Raw genomic sequence first — 18,243 nt, 5'->3', positions numbered from 1 at the left:
AGCCTAGATTAGTTAGATTCTGCATGGTCATCAAATGAGATGGGATTTTCGTTGTAAAATATGTATTTAAAGTTTTGCTCAAGGGACGTGAAAGGGAAAGCCAATGATGAGCTACAGAGACCAAAAACATGGAACAAACCAACAACAGGCATTTGAATGTTCAACCGAGATGTACTGAAAGCAAAACAAGGAATATTGGAATTGTCAAGATATATGAAAAGAAACTGCCTTAGGAGCATGTAGAGTTGGGATTTGTGGAGGCACTGCAAAGGGATCACATTAATATATTCCACTTTGTAAAAGGCAGGCAATTGTGTGGTTAGAGGTTTCTCCACAATAACACAAACTAATGATATGGTTTTATGTTTATGGTAATGAACAAAGAAAAAAAATAATGTTTAAGATGTTATGAAGCAAAGCATAGCTGAGGAGCCAACCAAGGATTGTAACCTCTTCCATGTTTCAAAGGATTGTTCTCAAAAATTTAATTTATTCCTATTAATTGAAATGGAATGATTTTAATATGTTACCACAAATAAATCAGTTTCTTCCATATTCTACAATGACTAATCACTTGTTATCACAAAAATCAAGTGAGAACCCCAAAATAATCAACATGTTACACCCCCATGTGGGTGGGTAAATCAGCCTAAATCTCCCCATGTTAGTTCAGGTACATAGCCAACTAGCTTCAGCAGCCCATCCAACTGATCTAGCACCAAGTAAATTTCATTATAAGCTGGGTGAGTTTTATCAGATGCTGCAAACTGATGAATCTTCCTTCCCATTTCAATCCAACTGGATCCAGGACTACTCTTTTCTACCCCTAGATTTTTCATGGCTGCCCGGATTTTCGCAACCTCATCCCATCTATTTACTTCGGCATACATATTAACCACAAGGTTGTAATAGCCACTGTTGTTTGGCTCTAAAACCATCAATTCATTAACGGCAACTTGAGCAATCTCCAAATTCCTATGGAGCTTACACCCACCCAACAAGGCACCCCAGATAACGGAGTTGGGTTCAACTTTCATGCTTCTTATCAACTCTAGTGCATCTGTAAGCAAGCCTGCTTTGCTTAGTAGATCAACCATGCATCCATAGTGTCCAACTTCATGCGGGATTGAATAATCACTGACCATGCTCAAAAACCTCTTACGGCCTTCTTCAACAAGTCCTGCATGTGTGCAGGCACTCAGAACACTGATAAAAGTGACCCCATTTGGTTTGATCTTCTCCCCCTCCATCCTACTAAACATCTGTAGTGCTTCTTCTACAAATCCATGAACTGCAAGCCCTTCAATTACTGAGTTCCAACAAAACAGGTTCTTTTCCCGCAACTTGAAGAACACCAAAAGTGACCTATCTAAGCTCCCACACTTGGCGTACATATCAATCAATGCAGACCCAATATAGACATCAAGATCAAACCCATTCTGCAATACATAAAGATATATTTCATTTCCTAAATCAAGTGCTCCAAGATGAGCACAAGCCGATATAACAGTTGCCATGGTCACTTCGTCAGGACTAATCCCATTGCTTATCATTTCATTGAATACTGCTAATGCTTCTCTATATCTCTTGTTCTGAGTATAGCAAGTGATCATGGTCGTCCACGAGATTATATCCCTTGCAGGCATCTGATTGAACAGCAGCTCTGCAAACTCCACATTCCCCACTCGTGCGTACCCATCAATTATAGTGTTCCATGTAGCATTATTCCTCTCAGGCATCTCCTCAAACAATCTCCTTGCAGAACTCAAATCCCATGCCCGAACATGAGCTGAAACCATCACGGTCCATGTGAAAACATCTCTTTCAACCATTTCATCAAACACCCTTTTCGATGTACCAATTTTACCCAGATTCGAGTAGAAATCAATCAAAGCAGTCTGAACGAACACATGTGAACTAAACCCATTTTTCCAAACTTGACACTGTATAGTTTCACCGAACCCAAGAGCCGATACTAAGCTACAAGCCTTAATCAACGATGAGAATGTATAACTTGTTGGCATAACATCAGCTCTTAACATATCAATGTAACACTCCAATGCTTGAGCTGGGTAAAAACAATGAGCAAAGCCTCTTATCATCGCATTGTAGACAAAAACATTTGGATTTTCCATCTGTAGAAATGCTGAAACTGCATAGTCTATTTTCGAAAGGCCCAAACAGGCACCCACAAACTGGTTCAGCAAGAAACAGTCTTGGTTTGCATTGGTTTTGATCATTGAGGCATATACATATTCCAGGTTCTTTACACTAGAACATTTTTTCAGCTGATTAAAAAGGGTTCTGCTACGAAGAAGCCTTTCTATTTTGCACATCCTGCACACTCAATGACGTGGCAATTTTTATTTAAACAAAATACAAAAAGACAAACAGATCGGCATAGGAAAGAAGGAAGGAAAATTCACCTCTCGCACAGAAGGAAAGCAATTGATTTCGAAAACTTGAGAAATCAGACCATTTCTTCATTCTTTCTATCCCACTCTCTGTCTCTATTTTTTCACTGCAAACCAACCAAAAGATTGAGAAACGAGCTGGGTAAATCTAAGTACATGGATCCAAACCTATTCAATGTTTATGCAAGCAGGCAAGTCCAGATCCAGATCTAGACCACATTTTTCCAAACCCTATGAAAAACATTTATACCACTCCTTCTCTAGCATCAGAGGTAATCTCTCTTCCAAGTTACAAATTGTGCCAATGTATCTACAGACAGAAATTTAAATCATTGTTGGGCAGCTCAAAAGACAAACATAGCAACAATATTAAAAAATAACAGACCAACTATAAATCCAAGCATGGAATCCATCACCGTAACATTGTGAGCTAAAAAGTAAAACATCAGTTACAAATGAACCACAACCATAATCGCTATTCAACACAGTTTGAGTAATGAAACAATAATTGTTTTGGACACTTCACTAAAAAACAGAACTGCTATTTCTAACCCCATATGATATAATCAAAATACAACATGAAACAAGAGAGAACATTAAGAAGTAAAAATAGGAATGATCAAAGCTTGGAACACTACTGGGTGCTGATGTAAAAACCAGAATATGAGCATTAAGCCAATTGCATTGTAACAATTTAGCAGTATTGAATTGAAGTGCTCATCAATGACAGCAAATGGACCTGATAATCTCAAAGATCAAGCAAAGAATCACTAATCTATTCAATTGTTTTTGGGCACAAAAAAATACACAATTCACAGTTTACAGCGCTTGTGAATCATCTTGTGAATATTTGTATGAAGCTTCAAAATATATAGAGGCAGACAAATGCCCAAGTATATGAGAATCCTGCTTTATTGAGAGGAGAATGTACAATACAATCCGAGTTGTAAACATAATGATCAAAATCCAATACAAGTCATCCCATAAACTGCCATTTTTTTATATGTTGAATGAAACTTGTTATTTATCTCCTTACCTATCATAAAAAAACTTGTAAGAACCACCAAAACTCCATTGACATCAGTTGTGTCTAGAAACATTTAATGCAAGTAATGCAGGAATATGTATCAAAGTTAACTGCAAAAATTTCATAATATATGGATTCCTCACTAAAAGAATATGGAGGATGCTTTAACTTCATACAATTCAATTTATTAGAAAAGGAATGAAACTTAAATACACAGGATGCGTGTAAGAATGACTCCCTTGAGAATTAGAATGCAAAATTAAGCTCATAGGAATATTGATGTATAATCTTTTATTTTTTATTGGCACCGGGTGTCCAGGAACAATGTCCCAACTAATCCCTAGGAGTCAAAACTATTAACCCTATGAAATAATATAGGAGAAATAATATATAGGAAGCAACTAATTAATGTTAATCTACAGAATAAGTATTTCATAGGGAAGCCAAATATAATAGAAACAGGCCAATGCCCAAAGAGTTGAAATTGAAATTTAAGTGAGTGGTTGCCAAGAGAAGCTACATGCATTACTTCCACAAAAACCATATTTCACAGCTGGCAGAGAAATTATTTAAAAAAAAAAAATATTTAAGAAAACCTTCAAAATTTTTATCCTCTCCCCCAAAGCATAAACAGCACAGCGATTCTTCAGGGGTTCCCTTCCTCTTAAAAAAAGACCGGTGCTTCTTGTCTCCACAGCAATCAAATCACTATATGCTGCTACATCCAACTGTAGTTTCTCCACGGCCAGAATATAAGCACGAAATGTGCACTAAGGACGTGCAGAACATGCAGCTGCACTTCAATATACTTCAAAAATATCAACGTGAAGGCATCTATAAGACAAAATAATGAGGAAGAAGAGAAGCGAATGAAATTAAAGCTACATTAACAAGTACAAAGGATTATAGTTCGGTCTCGGAGTTCTCCATAATGCAGTCTTTTGGATAATCAAAGTAAAATTTTATGTAGCTAATAAGTAAGAAGATTCTATTAAAACTCAATTTAATACCAGAGGAAGCTGATAGTTCTCCTAATCGCCAACCTCAGTTCCAAAATAACAGTCAATCTCAGACAATTATTATATTTTAAAACAGTGCTAAAACACACACAAACACAATTCACCTTAGTTCCAAGAGCTAGGGTTACGGGACACTCTGGAAATTCCAGACAGTATGAGAGGTAGGAGGATCTTTCTGCAAATCCTTGAGCTGTAGCGCGATGGTGTTCCTCCGAAAGAGATAAATTTATGAGAGAAACGGATAGATAGAGGAAAAAGAGAGAGGGAGAAAGCTTACTGAGATGGAGACCAAGCGGAGGAGATGGCGAAATACCTTGGTTTGCGGCAGCGCCAAAGTGGCAGAGAGAGGGACTAAGTGAGATCAGTAACAGATCTTGAGAGAAAGAGATTTCGTGAGAGACAGAGAGGAGACACACTAAGAACTGGAAAGAGAGAGACTCACCAAGGCGAGGAGACGACAGCGCAGGCAGGCGGTTGGCGTTAGGAGAGGCAAGTTTCGGATTTCACACTGGAGAGAGAGAGAGAGAGAGAGAGAGAGAGAGGGAGAGGCTATCGGGATTCGGGACGCTATCGGGGCAGAGTGACTTGATATATTGATTTTGGGGAAATATGTCTTTTCTCAATACTTTTGCGGCGACACGGATAGCCGAAGAGTTTTACCCAAGGTTTCTTCCGCCGCAAAAGATTTCCTCGCGGTAGGTAAAGGGCTTGACGGAAATGGCGTGATTTTCTTGGCGCGTGTCCTTTTCTGGCGACGAAGTATCCAGGCCGAGATTTGTTTTCGGCGGGAGAGATCGCCAGTGAATCATTTGAATTTAATTTCATCTTATTATTATAATTTTTTAATATTTTTACATAAAATATAATAAATAATTATATTTTTTTAAATTTCATAATAATAATATTATTATTTTATTTTATTTTTAATTTTTATCTTTTTTTTTTGAAACGAAGCTTGCATTAATATCTATGAAATCATAGCTTGAATACAAGGAGGGATGTGTACAAAAGTCGTGGTACTACCACTGAAATTAAAAGCATCCCTACTCAAGGCATGAGCAACTTCATTGGTTGCTCTTACAACATGCCTCACTGACCACAAACTAAACGTGCTGAGAATCTCCCTGGCATCTGCCACAATCTGGCCCACGTAATTGAGAGCAACTGACTGAGATTTTAGGCCTTCTACCACCAGCAAAGAGTCGCCTTCCAGAACCACATCCCGGTGACCAAGAGAACTACACAACATAACTGCCTGTAAAGCTGCGTATGCTTCTGCCATGTGAGGGTCAGGGAACAACTCCCGCACCATACGCAAAGAAGCTACCACTTTGCCATTCCAGTCACGAAGAATGACCCCCACTCCAACTTTGCCCGATGCTTTATCTACTGATGCATCCCAATTCGCTTTAATTTTGCCTTGAGGGGGAGCCTCCCACGCTTGGTTGGTTTGTTGTTTCAGCACCCCTGCCTTCTTGCTCACTGACAGCTTGTTTAAGTCGTCTACCATTAGCTTTGATTGGCTTGCTACTACAGATGGATTAGTGAGGTGACCCTGGAAGATCACTTCATTCCTCCTCTTCCATAAGTTCCAGGCTGTTACTGCAAACACTTGAAGCTCTTCTGGCTCCTTAGCTTCTATTAAGCCCTCTAATTTCTCTGCAAAGGAAGGGGAGTCCATGCTGGTTTTTTGAAGCTTCCTACTGCTCATGGACCACACATCCCTTGCTGAGGGGCATTCCCACAGCACATGCTCAGTGGTTTCAGATGTTTGGAAGCAAATGGGACAAGCTGAATCTGCCACTACCTTCCTTGCCTTTAAATTTGCTCGGGTGGGGAGTGCATTAAGACATGCCCTCCACAGGAAAACTTTTGTGGCATTTGGGATGTTTAAACGCCAAATACCAGACCACGGGCCCTGTTGAATGGTGGCTCTTGATGTCTGTCCCCTTTCTCTATCTTCCATATCATTCTTCAGGTGGTAAGCTGACTTTACTGAAAAGGTGCCTGTAGCTGAGCATCTCCAAAAAAAGCTGTCTGGCTTTAGCAGTGGGCTGATGGGGATTTTCAGAATAGCCTCTGCCTCCCTTTTGGAAAACATGGTGGTTACTAGGTCCCTCTTCCATTGAGCAGTATGCTCATTTATCAGGATAGATACTTTGGTACTCTCATGCATGAACCTTACTGAATCTTGAGGCTTGAATGTTGAAGGAATGGGAAGCCATCTGTCCTTCCATATCTCAGTTGATTTTCCATTCCCAATTCGGCTTACCATCCCTTCCCTTAACAATGGTCTAGCAGCCAAGAAACTTTGCCATATGAAAGAAGAGTTGTGACCTTTTTTTGCCGTGAGGAACGAGCCACCTGGAAAATACTTTTCTTTTAGTACTTGTGCTGCTAGTGAACACGGATTGGAGACAATCATCCAGCCTTGCTTGGCTAATAGTGCCAAGTTGAAATTTGAGAAGTCTCTGAAGCCGAGTCCCCCACTGCTCTTACCCTTCTTCATCTGTTTCCAGCTCACCCAGTTTATCTTAGATTCCTGATTTTGTTGCCCCCACCAGTAATTCCTGACCAGTTTGCTTAGTTCTTGCACTAAGTTCTTGGGAAGTTTGAATATACCCATGCTGTATGCTGGTATGGCTTGGACTATTGCTTTAATAAGAACCTCCTTACCCGCTTGGGACAGAAATCTGTTTTTCCAATTGGAAATTTTTGACTGCACTTTGTCTATTAAGCCTTTGAAAGATTGGCTCCTTTGCCTTCCCACAAGGGCTGGTAACCCAAGATACTTTTCATACATATTAGTGCCCCTTATCCCTGCTATGTTGATGATTATCTCCTTGGTTTCCTCTCGGGTATTTGAACTGAAGAAAATGGAGGTTTTTTCTTTGTTTAGCTTTTGGCCTGAAGCTCTTTCATACTTTTCCAGCAAATGGTAGAGGTTGCTCCATTCAATGGAGTTGGCTTTACAAAAAAGGATGCTGTCATCTGCAAAAAACAGGTGGTTGATGGAGAGCTTGGATTTCCTGATTGGTAGGCCAGTGATGACCCTGTTGCTCTCGGCTTGGTTTAGCATACAACTTAATACCTCAGCACACATGATGAACAGATAAGGGGATAAAGGGTCCCCTTGCCTTAACCCCCTTGATGGAACAAACTTTTCTTGAGCTTCCCCATTCACTATGATGGAGTATGAGACTGTTTCCACACAATTCATTATTAGTTTGACCCAATGCTGATCAAAACCCATCTTTTTCAGGACTTCCCTCAGAAAAGGCCACTCAATCCTATCATATGCCTTGCTCATGTCGAGCTTGAGTGCCATATAACCCTCTTTTCCTTTTAGTCTAGATTTCATAGTGTGTAGAGCCTCATACGACACAACTATATTGTCTGTGATCTGTCTGTTTGGAACAAAAGCAGCCTGTGTTTGGGATATGAGATCTGGAAGCACTTCCTTTAACCGATTGGCTATAGTCTTTGCAATGATTTTGTAAAAAACATTGCAAAGACTAATAGGTCTGAAATCTACGACCTGTAGAGGGTTTGCTTTCTTAGGGATGAGGGCAATAAAGGTTTCATTCACCCCAGCTGACCACTTGCTGTCATTCAAGGCTGAGAGAGCTGCTTGTGTAATCCTAGGACCCACTGTCAACCAATGATCTTGGAAAAACACTGCTGGGAACCCATTTGGCCCTGGGGAGCCCAAAGGCTTCATACTGAAAATGGCCTCTTTAACCTCCATTTCTGTAAATTTCTGACCCAGCACTGCTATCATTCCAGAAGTAAGTTTACAAGGAAGAGAGTCCAGGCAAGCTTGCATGTTTGTTGGTTTAGAAGAGGTGAAGATTGCTTTGAAGTGATTATGTATCTCATTATAGATGCCTTCCTTACTAGTTACCTCCTGACCTGCCACATTTCGAAGCTTGTTGATGTAGTTGTGTTTTCTCCTCTGAGATGCACACTTATGAAAAAAGGCAGTATTTCTGTCACCTTCCCTAAGCCAATCCTGTTTGGCTCTTTGCTTCCACATTGTGTTTTCCTCATCTAGTAATTGGTCTACTGATTTCTGGAGAGTTCTAATCTCATCATGAAACTGGCCTTCATTTTGGTCTTTTAGAAGGTTCAACAGTTCAGTTTTTGATTGTAGGGCAGCTTGGTCTAACTTGTTCTGGTATTGGCTCCACTTCTTTAAATTGGTTTTGCAGCTTCTCAAACCTTGCAATGAGCTGCCAAGTTTGTCCTTAGACTCTCGGATATCCTCCCAGGATCTTTTGATGGTAGCTTCACACCCTTCCTTTGTTTTCCATTTGGCTTCATATCTGAACATTCTTGTCTTCCTTGGCCTATTGTTTGTTGTTTGCAAGGTTATCAATAGAGGCTTGTGGTCTGATGAGTACGTAGTTAGGTGCTGTACTGAGTGGTCTTCAAACTTGTCAATCCAGGAGGAGTTCCCGAGTACTCTATCAAGCCTTTCCTTGGTGAAATTGCTTCCTTCCCTATTATTTGCCCAGGTATACTTGTCACCCTGAAAACCTAAGTCATTTAACTCACATAGTGCAAGGGTTTTCCTGAAATCCGTGATTTGCTTATAAGGTCTCATAGCTGCCCCAAATTTTTCACTTAAGCAGGTTATTTCATTAAAATCTCCAAAGCACAACCATGGGACTTGGGGGGCTGGTTTTAATGCTTTAAGGATTTGCCACGTTTCTGACCTCTTTGCTGTATTAGGATGCCCATAGAAACCCGTTAGTTGCCATGACTTGTCACCATTTGGGAGTTTTACTTGAGCTGAAATGTGCCAGTTGGTATAGGTTTCAACCTTCACCTCCAGACTAGAATTCCACAACATGGCCAAACCACCACCTCTTCCTACACTGCCTACTGCAAAACAATTATCAAAACCAGATTTAACTCTGATTGTTTCCATCCTTTCACTAGAACACTTGGTTTCAAGGAGGAAAACCAGGTGTGGGGACTTAGTCTTCACCAGTTGGAGAAGCTCATGAATTGTCCGGGGGTTCCCAAGCCCCCGGCAATTCCAACTTAAGCAAACCATTTGGATAGGTGGGGCTGTTGTACAGCCACCACCTCTGGTTCATTGGTTTGTTTCGACTCGGATACCACCTCGGTTTTCTGTTTCTTTGACAGCCTGTTTCTGGATCTGGTCTCAGTACCATAAGCTACCCTTTTGAGGTTCGGGGAAAGGGTGGGTATGAGCTGTTGGTTTGTAATGTTTGCTAGGATGGGAGCTTGTTCCCTAGCTTTCCTTTTCCACTTAGTAGCCTCTCTAGTTCCCTCTCCACTTTCCTTGGTCGAGTTTTCCTTAAGTAGCACAGTGTTGCTCAGCTTATAGTTACTAGGAGTCTTTTGTAGTGTACTATACTCTACCCTCATATCACTATTTTGTAAGAGTAAAGGTGAGATTTGTTCAGAATCACTTACCTGTGTCAGAGGCCTAGAGGAGGGGTATGGGGTCTCTTTCCTTTTGATTTCTCTGTTGTCTTGCTGAGATAGACCATCGTGATCTTTGTTTGGATAGTTGGCTTCTACTTCTGTACTGCTCCAAGTATGGTCAGTCTGACATGTCGGGGTAAGGCCACTACCTTGCTTCTGTTTTCCTTCTGCAGTGTTCTTGCTGGTAGCTACCCCCTCTGTCCCTAAACTGGACCATCCCGAGTTGACCTTTTGGGCCTCAGCTGCCTTTGGTTGCACCGGGGAGGAGTTGTCCTGTGAGGATTGTTCCGATGAACCACCATACTTCTTGGTTGAGAAACTCTGGGAGGGACCATGAGAGGCACGCAGCCATTGACCATACTGGTCCTGGGATTGCTTGGAAGTGGTTTGGCTTGGGCATTTGCCTTCCATGTGCATAAGTTGTCCACACTTGAAACAAAAATTTGGGAGGCGTTCATACTTGAAATAGATCCAACACTGTTTTCCTCTTACTTTGATCAACTTCCCTCGAGGGAGAGGTTTGTTAATGTCAACATCCACCCTTATTCTGAGGTGTCTTCCCCAACCACAGCCCTGGTCATCTGTTTCTACTGTGTGCACCTTGCCGATTACTGAGCCCAGTATTACACCTTGTTCTGCATTCATAGCCGCGAATGGTACATTATGTAACTGTACCCAGAATGGTTCTGTTCTGAAAGTTATATCATTTGGGGCCAAATCATCTTCGAAATCCTTTAAGCAAATGAGGTGCCGGTCAAATGACCATGGTCTACCTTGTAGCACCTTCCTTTTATCTGAAAGCAGTTGAAATTCTATGAGAAACTTGTTGAAACCTATTTCCTTGAAGGTGATCCAACCTTCCAAGTTCCACACCTTAGCCATAGTGGACTTGAAAGCCTCTCGGTTTACACTTCTGTCATACAGGTGGAAGGCAAAGATGCAGTGACTGCCTCTCGTTTTTATGGACTGGAAGGTTTCCTCTGGCAGGACCAGTTCCTGCTGCTCCTCTTCTGTTAGCTTCAAAGAGCTCCATATCGATGCTAGCTCGTCGGCCATTAGTCAGTACGAACAAAGAAGATAATAAAACACAGGATTTCTAGAACCACTCTATGAACTACCGTTCAAGAGACGAAAGCTTTGCCCAAGGACAAAGCAGAGAACCTCTACCTTACGGAGAGGGATCGAGGCAGCTTCTTTAATTTTTATCTTATACTTTCTTATTTCATATCATTATCCAATCGATAAAAATGCCTAAATTTTTAACTTTTAGGAGAGAAGAAACATTATGGAGTAGAAAGATGATTGTTTGAAGTAAAAACGTCTAAAGACTATTGCTGAAATTAATGGATTGGCCCCATACCTCCTCCATGTTTTTTTTTTATTTTTTTGAAATAAAAACCATATGGTTTCATTAATGATCACGAAGGATGAATACATGAAGGTAATATCTCCATACAAATACTCTTCTCAGAGAGTTTTAAAGCATCCTTAGCTAAATTATGTGCTACTTAGTTATAAGTCCTAGGGATAAAATTGATAGACCAGCTATGCATCTTAGTAAGTAAATGCTTGATGTCTCTAACTATCATCCCTGCAAAATTTCCAGTTTCGTGGTAGCCTTGTATTGCCTTCACCACCTATTGTGCATTCCCTTCTAATATAACATGTTCCAGGCCAAACCACTGACATAGAGTTGACTGCTTTGAGCACTGCAATAGTCTCAGCCAGGTGAGTATCAGGAAAAGAGTCCCTGGGAGATCTTAGGCTTGCAATGACCATTCCCTTTGAGTCTCTGATCACCACCCTTATATCAATCATGCAGTTTACTTTATCCACTACTGCATCCCAATTGGATTTGTATGAGTTGAGAGGTGGGGCAGACCACTGGGCCTCTGGTTGGTTGGTCATTAAGGAACCGTCATTGCTACCCCAGTTGCCTCCTCGTTGTTTAAAAGCATGATATTAGTTGCAACAATTCGATAATAAAGGCCAATTCCAATTTTTTGTATGCCATTTCCCATATAAATGGTGATAGCTATGAAGCATTCTCTTAAACTTTTTCCTTTTAAACAAAGTGAGACTGAGAAAGGATTCTGAACTTTTGGAAGCGATGCAATAAAGGTTTGGTTGATCAAATAAACTTCATTCATGATTCAACCAATTTTGAATTCTTCAGTGTTATTCACTCTCGTCACAATTCTAGAAAGAGGGATTTTCTTTCCCTTTTTTTTCTTCTTTTGAGAATCGATATTTAACTCATACCATTAACATGAATTCGATTGTCCCATATAGATGGTCCTCTACCGCCTTCTTTTGCTGCACCTTCACACTTTGATTGTAATTCAAAAGAACACACTTGGACACAATAATTACATGCTTTCTTGTCAGAAAACTAGAAGCAAAACTCCATTGTGATTCAAAAAATAATACAGGAATGCATAAAAGTTGATAAGAAAAACCTGGTAGGATGATGATGCTGCCCCAAAATGAAACCTGCAGGAAAACTGCTTCTATTGAGTACATCATTATGGTAATGGCTTGGTGTTGAAGCAATGATGTTAGCAAATGAGTAGAGAATAATTAAGAGATGATAGCTATGGAATGCCATCCTCAATGATCAGGGGCATAGCTGGGGCCTTGTTTTCTTATTATTATTAGTTTGAAATAAAATAAGATCATCTTCATTCGATAACCTCAACCACTACAAGATTTATCTTTTAAAATGAGGTGATAGACCTCAGGAGGTCCTTCCTCTATCCAAACAAACTCTCTTTATGCCTTAATAGCCAATTTGACAAGAGCATGAGCAACAACATTTCCTTCTCTATAAGTGAATGAAGTGAATCATGAAGCTTGAGTAGATAAAATTTTCTTCGTGTCTTCAATCACTCGACCCATCCAGGAAGTATCTTTAATCTCAAACTTCATAGCATCCAACATTGCCTTTGCATCCCCTTCAAAAACAACATACCTTAGCCCCAAGTCCTAACACGGACTCGTGCTCTTTTCATAGCATAACATTCAGCAAGGAAAGCTGAATTGACATATCTCTGGGTGCACTTAATGCTACCACTAAGGCCTCATTTGGAACTTAGACTGAACTGAGATAAATTCAATTGAGTCTAATTTTAAACTGAGTCTAACATTCAAACACCCAACTCTCAAATCACTAAACTCATTTCAATTCAAAACATATTTACACATAAGACCCATAACCTTTTTCAATTCAATACATTTTTACAAGCAGGACCCACAGTTTTTTTCAACTTCCTATAAATACATCTAAACTCATCTTAATATCTAAACACATCTAAATTCATCTTAGGTGGACCCCACAAAACTCACTCCACCATCTCAACTCACTACTATTCATAAAGAACTTAATTTATCTCAACTTAGTTCAACATCTAAACAGGGCCTAAGTTTCCATTTCGATAGTGAATGTATTTCATCTCATCTCATCTTATTATTCCAGTTTTTTTAAATTTTCACACAAAATATAATAAACAATTCAATTTTTTCAAATCCTAAAATAATAATAATATTTAAAAATAATATTTTAAAAATATTTTATTTAACTTTCATATCAACTCATTTCATCTTAACTCGCAATCCAAACAGCACCTTACCCTCTAATATCTCATACATTATTTAAAATGAGTACAAATGATGTAACTTCAATTTGGCATGCTAGATTGGGCAATCTTAACATGGAGAAATTGAAAATTATGGTTTTCAAAATTTTAGTTAATGGGTTGTCCATGGAATTGACTATCTTTGATGGTGTTAAGATATAAAATAAGTAATAAAGTTTACCTCTTCCCATTAACTTAAACTTTTGAGACAAGTAGTGATTTCATATGGTATCAAGAGCCTGAGTGACCTCTATCATTTCTTTTTCCTTTCCAATGGCCTCCAACAATACTACTCCCATCAACATTCAGAGCCTTGTTACTATAAAATTGACCAAAGACAACTATTTATTATGGACTGCTCAAATTGTTCCTTATCTTTGTAGGCAACAGTTGTATGATTATGTCGATGGAACCATACTCCCTCCCCTTGCCTATATTCCCAACCCACCGGAAGTTGTCTCTTTCGACACTACATTTACAAAAATTCTCAATCCTCAATATACTGCTTGGTACAACCAAGATCAACTTGTGTTGAGCACACTAGTATCCTCATTGCCTAAAGGTATTCTTGAACAAATGGTGGGCATCACCACCCACAAAGAGTTTTGGCTAGCTTTGTTGAAAATTTTCTTCTCTCACTCATAAGCCTGTGTCATGCAAACAAAGCAATCTTTGTCTCTCACCAAAAAGGGGAATCAAACTATATCTGACTACTTCCAAAAGATGAAGACTTTCTCTGACAACCTAGCTACTATCAGTACACCCATTCTGCAAAATGAATTTCAATCATATGTCCTCAATGGCCTGGACTCTACATATGATGCTATAGTCACAACAATAATAACTCGTGTAGATGCTATTTCCATAAAGGATCTCTATAGCTAGCTTCTCAACTTTGAACTTTGGATTGAACAACATAATTCTGCCTTGGAGACCTCTATTGGTTCTACCAACATTGCTACTCACAATGATAGTCAAAGAAATTGAGGCGGAAAATTCTCGTATCAACAACATAGTTCTCAATTCAATACTACTAATAGCAATGGCTTTTCCAGGGGGCATGGCCGTGGTGGACACTCAAGGGGTGAACAACATTTTTCATCTCATTCTACATCTGGGTCCCCATCCTCTCGTCCTCTCTGTAAAGTATGTGGAAAACATGGTCACACGGCAATACAATGTTACCATCGCTTTGACCAAGCTTATCAAGGGAATCCACTAAACATGGCAGCATATTTAACTGGCCAAAACTCTGCTACCAATGGAAACTGGTATCCATACACAAGATCGAAAAATCACCTCACTCATGACTTTCACAATCTGAATATTCACTCAGAACCATATAATGGTAATGAGCGCATACAAGTTGGTAATGGGGCACGTTTGACAATACAAAACACTGGTTCTTGCAAATTTTCTTCCCACATAAATCATTGCATTTATCTCATATTCTGCATGTGCCTCAAATTAAAAAGAATCTTGTTTCCGTTAGTGACTCGATCTCGAATGTGCTTCCAAGTGTAGAAGTGTCAAGTTATATCAAGGATAAGTCCAAGATCGTATTCCACAGGGACAAAGGGTTATCAAAGCATATATGAGATTTTTGAGTAACAAATGTGTTGACTATGAGAGATGAAAATAAAATTAAAATGCAATGCAAAAAAAAAAATAATCGAAGTTGAAATTAGAGTTTCTAATCAAAAAGGCAAATTAACAAACATTTGGGTTGGGTTTGAGACTCTCTTTATTTTGGATTCTAGATAATTTTCTCAATTAAAAACCCAATCAAGGCATTGATAATCGGAAGATAAAAAGTTAAGCTCAAGTTTTTTTTTTTTAATATTTTCCTAAGAGATTCTCTACTTTACTAGTCAAACACTCATTAACAAACAACTGAGAGAGGCCTTGATAATTTTCAAACTTTTGTTGTGCCTTACGTCAACAACAAAACAAGAGCAAGAGCCGCAATCTATTTTCAATTCAAATTCGACTAGTAATATAGTGAAATCATCATTTATCAACAAAATATCGCATTCAACTAAAATCTAAAACAAATTGAATCTCATTCCATAACCCAAGCTTCAGAAATTAGCCACACATGGTATTTCTAACAGGAAAAATGAATCTAAGTTGAGTCATGACAAAATCTAAATAAAAATACCCAAATGAAAATGAACTGAAAGCAAAAAAAAAAAAAAAAAGAGAAGAAAAATAATGCCCAACCAAAAGTATAACTCAGGAAAATAAATAATGAAATAGAAATTGCAGAAGAATAAAAAGAAACCGAGAAATGTAACTAGCCGACTCTGCGTCTGAAAGCTAACCAAGAAAGAAAAAGAAAAATAAAGAAATCCAGCCTACCACACATATCTTTCTGGAAACGAAAACGTAAAAGACTACTGAAAATAAACTAGAAACCGAGAGCTTCAGAGAGCCCCCGCCTGAAACAAAAACTGGAAAGAAAAAAAAAGTAAAACTCCCCTCCTTCCGTCTGAAACGTAAAGATATAAAAGCAACAAGAAAATCTAGCCGTTCCTTCCGTCTGGAATGAAGAAGAATAGCATGAAATAAAATCAAAAGCTGTCGCCTACTGCTACTCAATGAAAAGTAAGAAAATAAAAGCTAAAGACTCTCCTACTTCCTAGCTTCTAAACGAAAAAGAAAGACTGAATAAAACCAACTCTGCTGCTTCCGTCCAGTTGTCTTCCATGATCCCATGTGATCTCCTGCTGCTCCAGCTTAAAGGAAAGAAAAGAAAGAAGAATAAAAGCTCTGCTGCTGCTCGTTGGTGCCAGCTACCCAAAAAAGAAAGAAAGAAAATAAAATCTGCTGCTGCTGCTTTCCGTCCAGTTGTCTTCCATGATCCCATGTGATCTCTTACTGCTCTAGCTGCTGTCTTCAACGTGCTTCCATCTCTCAGCTTCACATGCCAAAAGCTGCTTTCCAACGAAATGATGCATGAGCTGCATTGCTCCTACTTTTCGAGTGTGTGATGTCCGTCCGTGTGAGTTTCTTGCTGGAGGTTTATTGCATGTGTGAGTTGCTGTGGTCCCAAGTTTTCTGCATGTGTGAGCTGGTCCCACGTTTTCTGCATGTGTGAGTTTCCTTACTGCAGGTTTATTGCATGTGTGAGTTTCCTTGCTGCAGGTTTATTGCATGTGTGAGCTGCTGTGGTCCCAAGTTTTCTGCATGTGTGAGTGGCTGGCTGTGAGTTGCTATTTTGATGCATGTGTGAGCTTCAGTTCTCACTCTTTGGGCTTTTCTCGATTCTTCCATTTCTCTTCCAAACCTTTCCTGTTATAAGAGGAATAAAATTGAAATATTTATTTTCATGTAAAATGATTGCATTATAAATCTTCAAAAGCACTAAGAATATCAGAATTATCAATTGACTCAAGTATTGTGATCTATTACATAATTAAGTACTTAAATCATTTTTTTATTAAACAATTTATTTACTTAAGTAACTTAATCATGCAGTTTTAGCGCTTCATCAGTTAGCCAATTTACGAAAGATAAAAATGTCTTTCTTAAATTTCATGCTTCTCATTTTTTGGTGAAGGATGCGATGTCGGGGACAATTCTGATACAAGGCAAGAATAAGGACGGCCTCTACCAATTTCTAACCGTCGTGTCATCCTCCACCTCCCCTCAAACTTACATCAACCAACATGTTCCCTTCGAAGTTTGGCACTATTACTTAGGACATCCATCCTATAAGATTGTGCAACATGACATCTCCAAATTTAATTTACCTATTTTATCTAATAAAATTCCCGACATTTGCTCAACTTTTCAACAAGGAAAAAGTCATCATCTTCCTTTTTTGATTCTATGTCTAAATCTAATCATCCTCTTGTACTTATATTCTCGGATGTTTGGGGACCTTTGCCTACTATGTCTACAAATGGGAATAAATATTATGTTTCATTTGTGGAATTTTAGCAAGTATTCTTGGCTTTTTCCCATACCAAAAAAATCATATGTTTTATCAAGTATTTTGCTCTTTTCAAAAACTTGTTGAGCGTTATTTCAATCATAAAATCAAGTATATGCAAACTGATTGGGGAGGAGAATATCGCTCTCTCCACAAATATTTTGAGCAAATTTGTATTCAACATCATGTGATTTGCCCACAAACGTCCCAAAAAAATGGTTCCATTGAAAGAAAACATTGACACATTGTCGAAACCGGTCTCTCACTTCTCTCTCATATTTCGGTATCTCATGATTTTTTGGATGATGCCTTTTTAATGGCTACACATCTTATTAATCGCCTACCAATTGGTCCTCTTGGTATTTTCCCTTTCGAAAAACTTTAGGTAAACCACATGACTTTGTCTCATTTTACATATTTTTGGATGTGCATGCTATCCATATCTTCATCCTTTTAATTCTCACAAAATTGACTTCCATTCAAGACTTTGCATCTTTCTAGGGTATAGTAACATGCACCATGGCTTTAAATGTCTAAATCCTTCCTCATGCAAAATTTTTCTGTCAAGGCACGTTGTTTTATATAAGGACCACTTTGTGATATCCGCTCCTTTTTCCTTCTTCTTTAAGTATGAGCCTCGTTCTACGTATCGAGTTTCGATCTACGTGCTAAGCCTTATCCTGCATGTTGTACCCCAATGGCATGTTCTGAAAATTATCCAGCAGATTTCAAAGTAAGATAGATATTTTAA

General features: G+C 39.0%; 2 protein-coding genes across 34 annotated transcripts; both read right to left on the bottom strand.

Annotated features, from left to right (window-relative positions):
* Nucleotides 1–470: 470 nt before the first annotated feature.
* LOC122310599 (pentatricopeptide repeat-containing protein At1g06143) lies at nucleotides 471–5,040 on the bottom strand. Of its 33 annotated transcripts, none has more exons than XM_043124613.1 (5): nucleotides 4,903–5,031; nucleotides 4,738–4,773; nucleotides 4,565–4,669; nucleotides 2,427–4,275; nucleotides 471–2,337 (listed from the first exon to the last, which is right to left on the bottom strand). In XM_043124613.1, the coding sequence occupies exon 5, from the start codon at nucleotides 2,334–2,336 to the stop codon at nucleotides 645–647; it is 1,692 nt and encodes a 563-aa protein (XP_042980547.1). In that variant the 5' UTR covers nucleotide 2,337; nucleotides 2,427–4,275; nucleotides 4,565–4,669; nucleotides 4,738–4,773; nucleotides 4,903–5,031; the 3' UTR covers nucleotides 471–644. The 33 variants fall into 33 exon arrangements, with proteins under 33 accessions (XP_042980547.1, XP_042980548.1, XP_042980554.1 ...); XM_043124614.1 differs by having other exon boundaries at nucleotides 2,427–4,249; XM_043124620.1 differs by having other exon boundaries at nucleotides 2,427–4,239.
* Nucleotides 5,041–9,509: 4,469 nt separating this feature from the next.
* LOC122310226 lies at nucleotides 9,510–10,976 on the bottom strand. The gene has a single exon (XM_043124109.1). The coding sequence runs from the start codon at nucleotides 10,974–10,976 to the stop codon at nucleotides 9,510–9,512; it is 1,467 nt and encodes a 488-aa protein (XP_042980043.1).
* Between the last annotated feature and the right edge of the window lie 7,267 nt (nucleotides 10,977–18,243).

Source organism: Carya illinoinensis, chromosome 5, assembly GCF_018687715.1.
Source record: "Carya illinoinensis cultivar Pawnee chromosome 5, C.illinoinensisPawnee_v1, whole genome shotgun sequence".
Taxonomy (NCBI): domain Eukaryota; kingdom Viridiplantae; phylum Streptophyta; class Magnoliopsida; order Fagales; family Juglandaceae; genus Carya; species Carya illinoinensis.
This window is presented reverse-complemented; position numbering and strand designations above follow the sequence as displayed.